General features: G+C 36.0%; 1 protein-coding gene across 1 annotated transcript; it reads left to right on the top strand.

Moving 5' to 3' along the window:
- The first annotated feature begins 10,324 nt into the window (after positions 1-10,324).
- On the top strand, positions 10,325-12,692 carry LOC147555276 (11S globulin seed storage protein 2-like). Its single transcript, XM_086662713.1, has 4 exons — positions 10,325-10,797; positions 11,035-11,303; positions 11,409-11,861; positions 12,138-12,692. The coding sequence occupies exons 1-4, from the start codon at positions 10,488-10,490 to the stop codon at positions 12,522-12,524; spliced, it is 1,419 nt and encodes a 472-aa protein (XP_086518839.1). The 5' UTR covers positions 10,325-10,487; the 3' UTR covers positions 12,525-12,692.
- Positions 12,693-12,952: the final 260 nt, after the last annotated feature.

Here is a 12,952-nt window from a genome sequence, read left to right as displayed (position 1 = left end):
AGAGGGGATTTTAGAGAAAAAAATCTCAATCTATCTATGGAGTCAAAAGAAGAATGGTTCTTCTTATCAACCTTCAATGGAGTCCTAGATGACATACAAACAAGGGAGATCAAGTTATTTACTCAGGTGTCTCAAGTAGATGAGCTACATATGAAGCTCTCATCTTCAGGATAAAGGAGTTGGAATCTAATTCGAAGAAAGCGAATCCTGGTATTCTCTTTATGTTTCTAGTTCATTATTAGTTCTTGCATGTGATCCTGGATAACTAGTGTTAATCATATGATGATTGAGATTCCATTTACAACATTAGTTAGATGATATGTAGTTTTAGAAACGTACAAAACCCTACAGTTTGCAAGACACTGCAAGCAGGGACGGAACCAGAACTTTTGTTAGGAGGGGGCCGAACGGCCTGAACCATTCTAGTCATAAACTAGTGTGAAAATTTTATATAACACTTTTATTCAAAATTACACATAAAAATAACAATCAAGTCATAAAGATTAAACAGAAATAAAAAAAATAACATGGGACTACTACGCCTAATAGTTTTTTTCTTTAATGTATCAAAATGGAATCCGTCGCTCTTTCAAATCTCTAAAATCATCTATGACGGATTATATGCTAAACTTCTGAACAATTTCTTTTTTAATGTACAAAATCAAAAGAATCTGAGAGAAAAATGGATCGATCGTATTTTTTCTTTAAAAGAAAGTGATCGACCGTAAGATATTTTTTAGGTTGTAAATTAACAAAATATCACAAGAATGCTACACATAATAGTAAAAAGTAAGAACAATAATTAGATTAACAATACAAGGCTAACTTTTTTCGAAGCTACTTTTAGATCGTCATTAGTAATTTGATTACTTCCACTAGCTATTTAATTCGTTATACCTACTTAAGAGATTTTTTTTGACAATAGATTAATACCTACCTACAAAAACATATATAATTATTCAGTAATTTGAAATTTACAAAAGAGAAAGAAACATACAGAGGAGAGGGAGAGAGATAGAGAGATTCATTCAATTAATTATTAAAACATTAAAATAATTTAGTTATATAGATTGATTTGAAATTTAGGGGGTGAAGGATTTAGATATAATTTTTCTTTTGTTAAGAATTTAGCAATAGTTTGGAAAGTTGAATAATTATGGGCGGTGACAAGGTCAGCTAATTCACGCATTAGGTTGTTTAGATCCTGCCTGGCCTGGGTATTGACTAGGTATGGTATGCTTAGATTGAGTTTGGTTGTTTAAGGAGGGGCCCACTTAGTTTTAAGGTAAGAAAACTCAAAAGTTTTTTTTTGATGAAGGAGAAAACTCAAAAGTTGAGTAAAGCAATAAGTGACAATTATAAAGGGCCAGGGGGGCCATGGCCACTCCTGGCCCTAACATGGAAACGTCCCTGACTGCAAGGTGTTTGCAAGCTAATGCATATTAAATAATTAACATATATGAGAACAAATTATCATAAGGGAAATCACCTTCCATATCACATTCATTTATCAAAATATTCACAACAAAAAACAAATTCAAACGTATTTTTTCGACTTAGACCAACATTATTTATCATTTGAAATCACTTGAGCAACTATTTTTCTGCTAAGTTTCTTCATTTATTGTGGTTCAACCTCAATTTCTTGAATATTCTCGCCTTTTGTAACATTCAAAATGAATAGGAATATATACAACACACAATCAACTCTGCAAAGAAAAAAACAAGTCATATAGCTTATGCAAATCAATTCAAAACATATTTTGCAATTGAGTAGCAAGGCACTGTAAGGTGTTTGCAAGACACTGCAAGGTGTTTGCAAGCATTTCGTCGAGCTGGTCTTGTGCATTAATGCCATTTTATTTTTGGGATTGTCATGTCTTGCTTTATTTGAAAAAGAATAGAAAGATCATGTTTGCACACAATGTAAAAACATTGGAAATGCATGAAATTTAGTTCATACTAGGAATAACCCGTGCCTTCGGCATGGACACTCCCCTTTCCGGATTGCATTATATAGTAGTGGACCTCTCGTTTTCAGAATAAATAACCTTCGCTTGGTACAAAATGACCTTTTGTTTCCATGCTCACTGGATCTCCTCTTATGACTAACGAACTTGCAAACAAAATATTTGAGAGAATTAGTAAAATTCTAACAAACAAAACTATTAGCTACATTTATGATATTTGGTTAAGTCAATATATGTACAAATTTATCCCAAAATTAGAATTGGTTACATCTATAATATTTGGTTTCGAAAACTACATAATATGTAACTAAAATGTTGAACTTCTTTGAGTTCAATACTTTTGCAACATTTTCTGAACACAACATTCTTCAAACATTCATAGTATATGGAGTACAAAATTAGAAAATTTAAATGTTAGAACTACAAAGAAGATAGTAAAATGAAGGGTTGATCTCAACATAAATACATGAAAGTTTTTCATAAAAAAAAAACATGAAAGTTCTCTTGTATGACAACCAAAGAAGGTAGAAAAAATGCAAAAATTTGCGAAGTTCCTTTCTGATGTAAGCTATGTTTCATTTTCGTACCTTCGTTCCTTGCCCAATGATGGGTTATGAGAAATACTATAAGACCTGACAAAATCACTATAGAATGATATCATACTTGAGGGTCGTTTACCTTCGTATTTGTACATGTTACACAGAAAGTGAGTAAACATAACAATTATTATTTTGCAACGAAAAACGTGGGCTGAGTCTTGCTAAGATTTAAGCTCATTTGATTCTACTTTATTTATATTTGACAGATAAACACCTCCAATATTTGTGGCAAAATTGAAGTAATTCAAACCATTTTTGTCCAGCAAATGAAGTAAATAACTTCTACAATGTATTGAGGTTACCTTGGAAATCTCTAATTGAACAAAATTTGATGCTACAATTGGAGATTTTCAACCATATTAAGCATATGCTCTCCAGTTTTGGTGGCAAGATAACACCATAGTATTATTCCTTCGAACAAGCTTACAATTCGTAACTTCCCAGATTTCACATTTTTTGTAAAAAGGTGATACCAATGTCTTATATCACGCTTAGGAATAATTTCATCGCCACTTTTACTTTTGATACTCATAGTAGTTGAAACACTTCAAACAACCCCAACCACACATGAAGATTTAACCATAAAAGTTAAGCACAAAAATTCCACCAAACACCTAACTACAATGCACAGAGAAATGAAAAAACAAATCAAAGGGAGTAAATTTGAGTAATGGAGGGTTTTACGTACAAGATGCTCCCCATTTGTATAAGTAGGCAACCGGTCAATCTTTACAAAATGGTATACTTGCAGCAACTGTATTCTACAACAAAATCATGTCAGAAGTAAGTGATAAAAAACATTTAGATATTTTCTTCTAATCAAATATATATATATGGTTGTTTGAAATAATCAAATAAGTTCTGATTTTACCTCAAAAGTGATCCATATTGCACTAAAATTCAGAAATTTAATGCAGTTATGTTCCTGAAAAATACATAGTTTGGAACTAAACTTAAAAAAAAAATGAAACTAAAACATAGTTTATCGCGATAGAAGAATTACGAAGACTAAGTCACATGTATCTTAAGCTTATTATAGGATAAGAATATAGGTAGACCACATACCCAAATCCAAAACCAGAGGCTTGATTTTAGTACGTCTTTCCTCTTAAAGATATACTACCATAAGACATACGGAAGAATGTATGGTTGAGGAGCTCACTCATCCATGTGCGTTTTTCGTTTTTTTCTTACTCCTTTCATATTGACCAAGCTACTTAGACTCCTTCAGTTATTCTTCAATTGTACAACAAAATGACAAGAGGAAACAATGATTTGTAATTTTGTTTATAAAGTTACCCTTTCGCGTTGCTTAGCAGCAAATGAAATGCATCATAACATTTCAAGCATCTCCTCTACCACATCAATGTAACCATAGCAGTTTCTCCAGATTGGTTAGGTTTCCTGCTCGTGCAGCAGAATGCACTACAAAAATCCGGAGTTTTTGTAACGACTTATTGTAACGGACCCCGTGGATGCCGTTACAACAAGAACTTTTTATTACGGCTCCCTCCACTAAAGCCGTTACAACTAACCCAAAAAATTGACAATTGGTGTTTTATAACGGCTTTAAACGCCGTTACAAAAACCGTAATAATGGCGTCAGAGTTGGCGTTGGAGGCAAAACAGTTGTAACGGCCTACGACCGTTACAAGAAGTGCCTATGATAACGACTCTCTTGCGTACGGCCGTTATAAATGTGAAACACCTAAATTATAAGCAATTTTATTTTAGCATTCAACTCTTTCATCTTCTCTCTCTAACCGTGAAGGCGAAATCCAGAGTTCACGTGAAATCTCGGTCTTCCTCTCTCGTAGTTAGGGTTCTATCCTGGTAAGATCTCTTTCTTCTCTCATCTTCTCGTAGTGAGGGTTCTAATCGTGAAGGCGAAATTCGGAGTTGACGAGAAATTCTTATCTCCTTCTAGCAGTTAGGGTTCCAAGGAAAAGGGGCGAAAGGTCGATCTCTCGTGCTTCTCCAGCTTTTATAAACAACTTTTCTGGTATTACAGAAGCGGTGACTATTGAAGGAGCATGCAACTTTTTGATCAATGTTTTTGGAGGTTTGGTCTCTCCTTCCTGGTTTCCCATATATGTGTACTGTTTTTTTAATTTGTTTTGATGACCATCTGAATTTGGCATGTAAATTACTAAGTCTAGGTTGTGTGATTCCGATGTCAACAAGATTCCATTTGCATCTGAATTTGGCATGTAAACTACTAAGTCTAGCTCTCTAACCCCATCATCACTCTACTAACACTACCCACTCACTAGAACCAACTGTATTCATATTGTAATTTGGTTACTGGTTTGTGCTTAAATTGGTTGTTTCTGAAGAATTCTCTACTGATATCTTTGTTTGTTAGTGTCAGTATTTGCATTTTATGAAATATAACTCTATAATTAGGATTTCCTTGTGGATTTCTTAGGACTTATATGATTTGATACTAGGTGTTTAGCATGTGGTTAAGGGGTTTGATTCTGGTTATTTTCATATGGGTATTTGTTATTTGTAGATTATATCTTGAAAGGTTTGAAATTTCCCATCTTTGTTGGTTAGTCTCTGTCTATATTATCAATTTGAGTTCTAATTCGCTATAGAACTAAAAGTACTGAACATTCACCTTTGTTTTTGGATGGGTTTTGGGTTGGATCCATTCTTACTGTCATGTTAAATGCGCTAATGTGTTTATATTCATCATTTTGGCAGGGTTTTTAACGTTTTGCGCAATGATGGATCCACACCGATTAGAGATTTTGCTTGAACTCTCATTGCGTATGAAATCTATCATCACCTAGTACCTACTTGTTATCTTTATTCCGTAAGTAGTTGAAATGCATTTAGAGAACTGAACCATTAGTTTAGTTTATGATATTGTACTCAGATAAACAACTATCGACATCTTGTGAAACATATTGACATTATAAAGTAGTTTACTAGTTAATTCAATTTGGTTTTAGTCATCTTGTCTATATATTTTCATCTTGTTTAGCTTAAGTTCTATATTGTGTTTGGGTTGAATGTTTAAAGGTTTTGTGTGGTCGGTTGAACGTTTAAAGTTATTTATGATTGGATTGAATGTTTAAAGCTTTGTGTGGTTGGGTTGAATGTTTATGGTTTTGAAACAGGGAAATGCAACAAGTAAAAGCAGCAAAATAGTGCTGCTGGTTTTCACATTTTGCTGCAGTTTTTTTTCTTAAAAAAAAACATTTGCAACGGCTCAAAGCCGTTACAACTATTTATTTGTAACGGCTAGTCCTCCCTCAAGGTCGTTACAAATTGACTCCCGCCAACAATTCCCGCGCACTCAGTTATAACGGCTTAAAAGAGGACAACCGTTACAATAAAACTAGTTGTAACGGCTTCTGCTCGTTACATTTTTTATTGCCACAACACTTATTGTAACGGCCTAAATATAAATAGTAACGGCCCGAGGCCGTTACAACTACACTTTTTGTAACGGTTTTTCCCTTGTTGTAACGGTTTTAAGCAGTTACAACTAGTCCGTATTTTTGTAATGGTGCAAGGGTGTGTCTTCTCGTTTTCTTTCAACTGTTTCGCCATTTTCTTCCGATTAGAGCTCTTTTGACTCGTCGCAACAACCATCTCTTACCTAGTTGCAAGAAAACTTACAGTACCAGTTTCAGCTATTTAGACAAAATCTTTTACTCCATGAACAACCCAGATCATCAAACTCCAATTTTTCACATGATAAATTAGGGATTTTGTAATTCCTAAATCTCAAAATTCTTCACCCCTATGAGTTACCTGTTAACAACCCACTTTGATCATCGTCTTAAACATGAAAATAAGATTAAAATGTGAAGGAGAAACTTTCCCAACTTATAATATTATAAACTCAAAATCTTCTCAACCAAAGCAAGTAAATGGGTTTTGTTTCTTTGATTGAAATCCACAACGTAATCATAAAAAATGGGAAATGGTTATCCATGGAATTGTAAGGAAAAAACATAAATGTCAGCGAAGAAAAGATTTGCTTACTTGAGTTAAAAATGAAATAGCTAGTCTTCATCTCTTCTCCATCTTGAAACAACCATAAATTAACCATTTCTTTTTTCCACCTTGAAACAACCATAAATTAACCATTTTATTCAGAGGACCATATTAATGCCAAATAACCTTATTCTCTAACGGATGTCTTTTCATCGTATTTGAATAAAAGAGCTATGCAATGTAATGAATCCAGTCTAAAGCTATGTAAATGGGTCATTTAACTACAAGTGTTAGTTTAATCTGCAGATCTAATTCAGAGTTAAAGTGGAAATCTCGGAAACTAACTTATGGACATTGAGGATCCTTGAATTCGTTATGTTTCAATCGACCACCAAAAACAACAGAAACTCCAATAACAGCCTGCTTTTCACCAGGATGCATTTGGTTGCTGCTATCTGGGATACCCTTGACCATTACCCAATGTCAATTCCATCTCAGTTTCCATGATCGATCCTCATCAACATGGCATTTAAAATGGAAAAAAACATGTCACAAGTCAAATCAACAAGACTAACGAATAATACAAACATAATTATCCAATATATAACTTACTTGCAGTCACGAACTTATATCGACTGCAACACTTTTGGTGGCTACAAGGAAGTCAGTAAGAAACTCTATAACATAATTGCACTGGAGAAACAATTGAAAATGCACGAGCAAAACAAAACTTTGTCAGAACTTTTCTGAAAAAAATTCTAAGTAGCATTTCGCATTTTGCATCTTGCGATAAATAAAAACTCAAAAATAATGTGGCAGTAAGAGCAAAAGAAAATCAAAATTAAAAGAAAGATATGGTAGATGATGGATCAGATTGAATAAGATATAGTATAGGAGACTGGAAGAAAGAAAATGGAAGAAATGTACCTATCATCAACAATTTAGTACTTGTATCCTGCCCTACAATGACTAAAACAAAAAAAAGTTGGACACCCTTTAACAACAAGAAGGATTTCAAATTCATTAAATCTCACATTGGGTACGAATGATTTTACATTAAGAAAAAAAAAAATTAAAAGAGAAAAATGTTTTCTAACATACCAATTATGTGCCACAAAGACATTTTAACAAACACTTAGTATACACATATTATTAGAACCATGATTAATTGACATGAGATTCTCATTCAAGAGTGGTGTGAACAAGTCGAGCAAAATCACATTCCGGGGTCTGTGATTCAGTGAGTTAATCCAATTACTATAACTTTGAAACTTGATAAATGAAATAAAAATGAGGAAACAAACTGATTTGCAACGTTTAGCAGAAGTATCTAGTTCATGTCATGATACAATCTGCAACAGGAGAAAACCCCTGGAATTACTAACAAAAACTCACGATGAATTGAGAAAATAAACAGAGACAACGTGATAAAAAACACAGATAGATGATGAATAAGAAGAAATTTGTCACTTTATTAAAGAAGAAGAATAGGAAATGAATGGTTTTGGAAATCTGATTTTCTTTTCTGTGTGTAACTCCTTATCTCTATCTTTAACCCTGTTTTAAGGTGCTTGGCCGTTTGGGCGTTTCAGAGAATCACAGAGTAAATGGAGAGAGAGAGAGAGAGAGAGAGAGTTATATTTAAATGGTCATTCAAACATCGTCGACGGTGTAGATTAAAAAGATGAGGTGGGATTTTGAGGGTCTAGATTTATCATGTTGTTGACATTCTCTCATTGAGTGGGTTAACAAATCTTCATTTTTTTTGGGAGGTAATAGATCTAGTGATTTAGATTTGTGGAAAAATACAACGAACGGCCGGATTTGTCTTTCGCCTTGTCCCAGTCAGCAAAAAACTTTGCGTTTTATATAATAAATATATTATTCAAGTACAAAAGTCCACAAAATGAAACTAAAAGAGTAAATATTGTACACAAGTGCAATTAATAATTGATTTTAGATCGAACTAATGAGATTAGAATCATGTTCGCGTTATATAAACAAAATGAAAACCTAAATAATGCACACATGATTCTTAGAAAAAAAACAGACAAAATGAAAAAAACATACTAAATACAAAATAAATATAAAATTAAGTAGATTAGAATCATGCTTGTGTTATATAAACAAAATGATTAAGCTCAACAAAAAAATGACAAACAATAAAAACTTAAATTGTTTTTGACAGATAACTTAAGTATTGTATATGTGATTATAAGAAGAAAAAAAGAGGCGAAATATAAATAAATAAAGAGTTAATTCCTATATGGCCCCTACTTTGTGACCAGCTTCCTTTATGGCCTCATTTTTTTCGTAAATTCAAATATGGCCCTCTTTTTTGATGTAATTGTGCTAACTACCCTTCCTTTAAATCTTTTTTCAAAATTAAAATTATAATTCCACCTCATTTCCTTTCCACCACACATCTCTCTCCATGTCAACTCTCTCTCTCCACATCACCTCTCTTTCCAACTCACCTCTCTCTCTCTCTCCAACTCACCCCTCTCTCTCTCTCCAACTCACCTTCATCTTCTCCGATTGAAGTCGCCGGCCGGAGATTTTTCCGGCCGACGACTTCCCAAAAAAAAAAAATTCTCTCATTTCTCTCTCTAAAAATCCGGCGAAGGGGGTTTCCCTTCGCCGGATTTTTAGAGAGAGAGAGATATAAGAGAATTTTTTTTTTTTTTTTTTGGGAAGTCGACAGCCGGAAAAATCTCCGGCCGGCGACTTCAATCAGAGAAGATGAAGGTGAGTTGGAGAGAGAGAGGGGTGAGTTGGAGAGAGAGAGGTGAGTTGGAAAGAGAGAGAGGGGTGAGTTGTAGAGAGAGATGAGGCGGAGAGAGAGAGAGGGGTGAGGTGGAAATAACTCTTTTTAAATGTTTTAAATTTAGAATTAAGAAGGGTAGTAATGACATTTACTTGAAAATAGGGGGCCATATTTGAATTTACGAAAAAAAGGGGGCCATAAAGGAATCTGGTCACAAAGTAGGGGGCCATATAGGAATTAACTCATAAATAAAAGAGATAGGATTTGTGGTTGCTAGTGTTCGATCCTAGGCCATTTAGGTCATGTACACAGTATATAGACATCCCACCAATTTGGGTTCAATGTAAAATTCTAGGCTAAAATGAATAATAGTATAAGTTATCCTAGCCTTTGGGGCCCTTCAAAATCCTGGGCCCAAAGCGACCGCTTTGGTCGCCTTGGCCCAGGGCAACCCTTGCCTCCATCCCTAGTCGGTTGTTCGTCAATATCTTCAAAAACCTCCAGTAACTCTTAACCCTTAAAAATTAGACAATGAACTGAAGTTACTAAATTAGCACTCTTTTGTTAAAAATTTACAAAAATGCCACCGGGCAGTTGCCTGGATTAGCCTCTTAATGGTTCCGCCCTTGTTGTACAGGTCCGCCCTGTACAAAATGCGGGCCAAACTAGATCGGGTCTTATCCCCGAGCCCGAGCTAGGCTCGATCTGAGATCGGTGGGCTATATATTCTTGCCTGACCGGTAGAAAACTTGAGTTAGGCAAAGCACACCGGGCTCAGATCGAAGCCAGCCCGATAGAAAACTCGGGTTAAGCAAAGCACACCGGGCTGCTGAGACGGGCCAGGCTGCCCGGTCGGATAAACACCCCTAGTAGGAGTATTTAGTTTCTTCAATCTGGTAACATGTGATGAGTAGTTGAGTAATCTAACTCTATCCACAGAGAAAAATGGCAACTGAAATGTGTCATAAGTTGGTTAATATCACGACAAACTCACTCCTCATTGTTCATGCAAATGAACCCAAACCAGGCGCCACACACCTATTTCCACTTTCTCACCCACAAGATTTCAAATCCCCCACACTATAAATGTAGGCCTCTGGAGGCCCATTACAATTCAGTACTAAGTTGTCATCTTTCCTTTCTCTTATACTGTGAAGTACTTATTCTATCTACTAGTAGTGATCATATATAGAAGCCATGGCCAGACCTATTCCTTTCATAATACTAGCTATCTTTCTCACTGCCTCGCTTGTCGGGGCTCAGCTTTCAAGGGATCAGTCCCAACAGACACGTCTGCAGGAAGCACGACAATGTCGTATTCAACGCTTATCTGCGAGTCGACCGAGTCATCTTATTAGGTCTGAGGGAGGTGAGACCGAGCTATGGAACGAGTTTGAGGAGCAGTTCCAGTGTGCTGGTGTTGCTGCCTATAGGAATGTCATTGAACCAAATTCCCTCTCACTTCCTAACTTCTCTCCTTCTCCACTCCTTGTTTACATCCAACAAGGTTTGCAATTGCATCTCCTATTTGTGTTTCTTTATTGTAGGCCCAACTTGAAGCTCAGTCCAATGAAGCAAGCAAGGCCTTAATATAAACCATTTGGGCCTGAGTTTGGTTATTACCTGACCCAGGCCCAGTGCCCATGTACTTGTGCATGCAGCAATATTGGCAACATATTTTGTTGAGTTGATATACATAGTAACATATATAATGTGAGTTTGTGGTTAATTTTTGTGGTAACAGGTCAAGGACTTGTAGGGTTGTCACACCCGGGCTGCCCTGAGTCATACCATTCTGGTCAACAGTCTCGTTCACGTACAAGCCCGTCACGAGGGCAACGAGGAGAACAGACTGATCAACACCAGAAGGTACACAGGATTCGTCAAGGAGACATTGTTGCAGTTCCAGCTGGTGTTGCTCATTGGTGTCATAACGACGGAAACGAAGACTTAATCGCTGTTTATGTTACCGATCTTAACAACAACGCCAACCAACTCGGACAGAAACTAAGGGTATCATTTTTTTACTGTTGCTATTTATATGACATTCTTTCATATTTGCATGTATGTGTGAATGAACGAATGGTTCTAAGGACACAATGTTATTCATTGTTGCAGTCATTCTACCTTGCCGGAGGGCAATCCCAACAACAACAGCAGCAACAGCAACGACCGGTCCAGAGTCCCCGAGAAAGCCAACAACAAAGAGAAACATTCCAGAACATTTTCCGATCATTCGACGAGGAGTTGATGGCTCAGGCATTCAACATTCCTTTGAATGTAGTTAGAAGAATGCAACAGGAAGATCCAAGGGGTTTGATTGTTAGAGTAAAAGGAGAGCAAGGACTAACCACTATTAGGCCTGAAGAAGAACAAGAATATGGACAGAGTCGACAAGCAAATGGCCTGGAGGAAACTTACTGCAACATGAAAATCAGAGAGTACTTAGACAATCCTAAAGAAGCTGATGTTTACAACAGACAAGCAGGAAGAATCAACATTGTTAACAACCAGAAGCTTCCCATACTCAACTCCATGGGCATGAGTGCCGAAAAAGCCAACCTCTACCCGGTAATATATACATATATGAACAAGGGAGAAAAGAAAGAGTGTAACGACCCAAGCCGTAGCAGTTACTGCTATTGTCGCCCCTTTTACCACCTGTCATGGCCCTGGGCTTCACAAGTTCACCCAAAAGGCATCAGTGCTTACTAAGTTTGAGTCGACACCTATAACCTAGACTCTAGAGACTCCATACGCGATGTGTGATTATCTCAGAGAAAGAAATGTATTCCCTGAGAAAATGCCCTATTTAACAAACGCTAACATTAAATGTTTTATATGCAGAACGCAATGCATGCACCTCACTGGTCAATGAACGCACACAGTATCATTTACGTCACTCGTGGTGAAGCTCATGTACAAGTTGTTGGTAGCAATGGCCAGAGAGTGCTTGACAACATAGTTAATCAAGGAGACATGTTCGTGGTTCCTCAGTACTTTGTGTCAACAATTAGGGCAGGTAACGAAGGCGTTGAGTATGTAGCATTCCAGACCTCAAGCAACCCAATGAAAAGCCCTCTAGTGGGAAAAACTTCAGCTTTGAAAGCAATGCCTATCCAAGTCCTCACAAATTCCTACCAGATCTCTACCCAAGAAGCCCAAAGTCTCAAATACAACAGAGAGGAACAAACTATCCTTTTACCTCCTCGAAGCACCCGATCTTCTTCTTAGATGACAACTAAGCTATGGAGTTAGTACAACCCTATGTATGTGTAAAAAACAAAAGATATAGAAAAATGGAGGAAATAAGGAGTTAGTTGCTTGTAATAAGAGGGATAAGTGTTAGATGTTTTCATCACATATCAAGTTATGAAATAAAAGTGACACTTTTTTTGGTTAGCTATTATAACTATCTTTAATTTTCTTCATATTAGGTATCTATATATGATTTTCTATATTTTAGAAGTTTGAGCACTTCTTTAAGCAAAAAGTTACTCCCAACTGTTCACGAACGTCACAAAAAAGCCCAATAGGGACAAACATTTTTACGTTTGTCCCTAATAAAACAGCAGTAGGGGCAATTGTATGCTATTTGTCTGATAGAATATCAATTGGGACCAATAAATCATAGGGACAGTCCTAGAGCACTTTGACAAAAA

The sequence above is a fragment of the Eschscholzia californica genome, unplaced genomic scaffold, assembly GCF_041429995.1.
Source record: "Eschscholzia californica isolate CP2 unplaced genomic scaffold, dmEscCali1.0.p SCAF_2, whole genome shotgun sequence".
NCBI classification, from domain to species: Eukaryota; Viridiplantae; Streptophyta; class Magnoliopsida; order Ranunculales; family Papaveraceae; genus Eschscholzia; species Eschscholzia californica.
The sequence above is the reverse complement of the archived record's forward strand: the minus strand, read 5'-3'. Positions and strand labels throughout refer to the sequence as shown.

Bases quoted from the DNA above. Each gene is read 5' to 3' on its own strand.
- LOC147555276 (XM_086662713.1), top strand. From the start codon at position 10,488: ATGGCCAGACCTATTCCTTTCATAATACTAGCTATCTTTCTCACTGCC. The intron at 11,304-11,408 runs GTATCATTTTTT...TCATTGTTGCAG, and splicing joins AACTCGGACAGAAACTAAGG to TCATTCTACCTTGCCGGAGG. The intron at 11,862-12,137 runs GTAATATATACA...TTTTATATGCAG, and splicing joins AAAAAGCCAACCTCTACCCG to AACGCAATGCATGCACCTCA.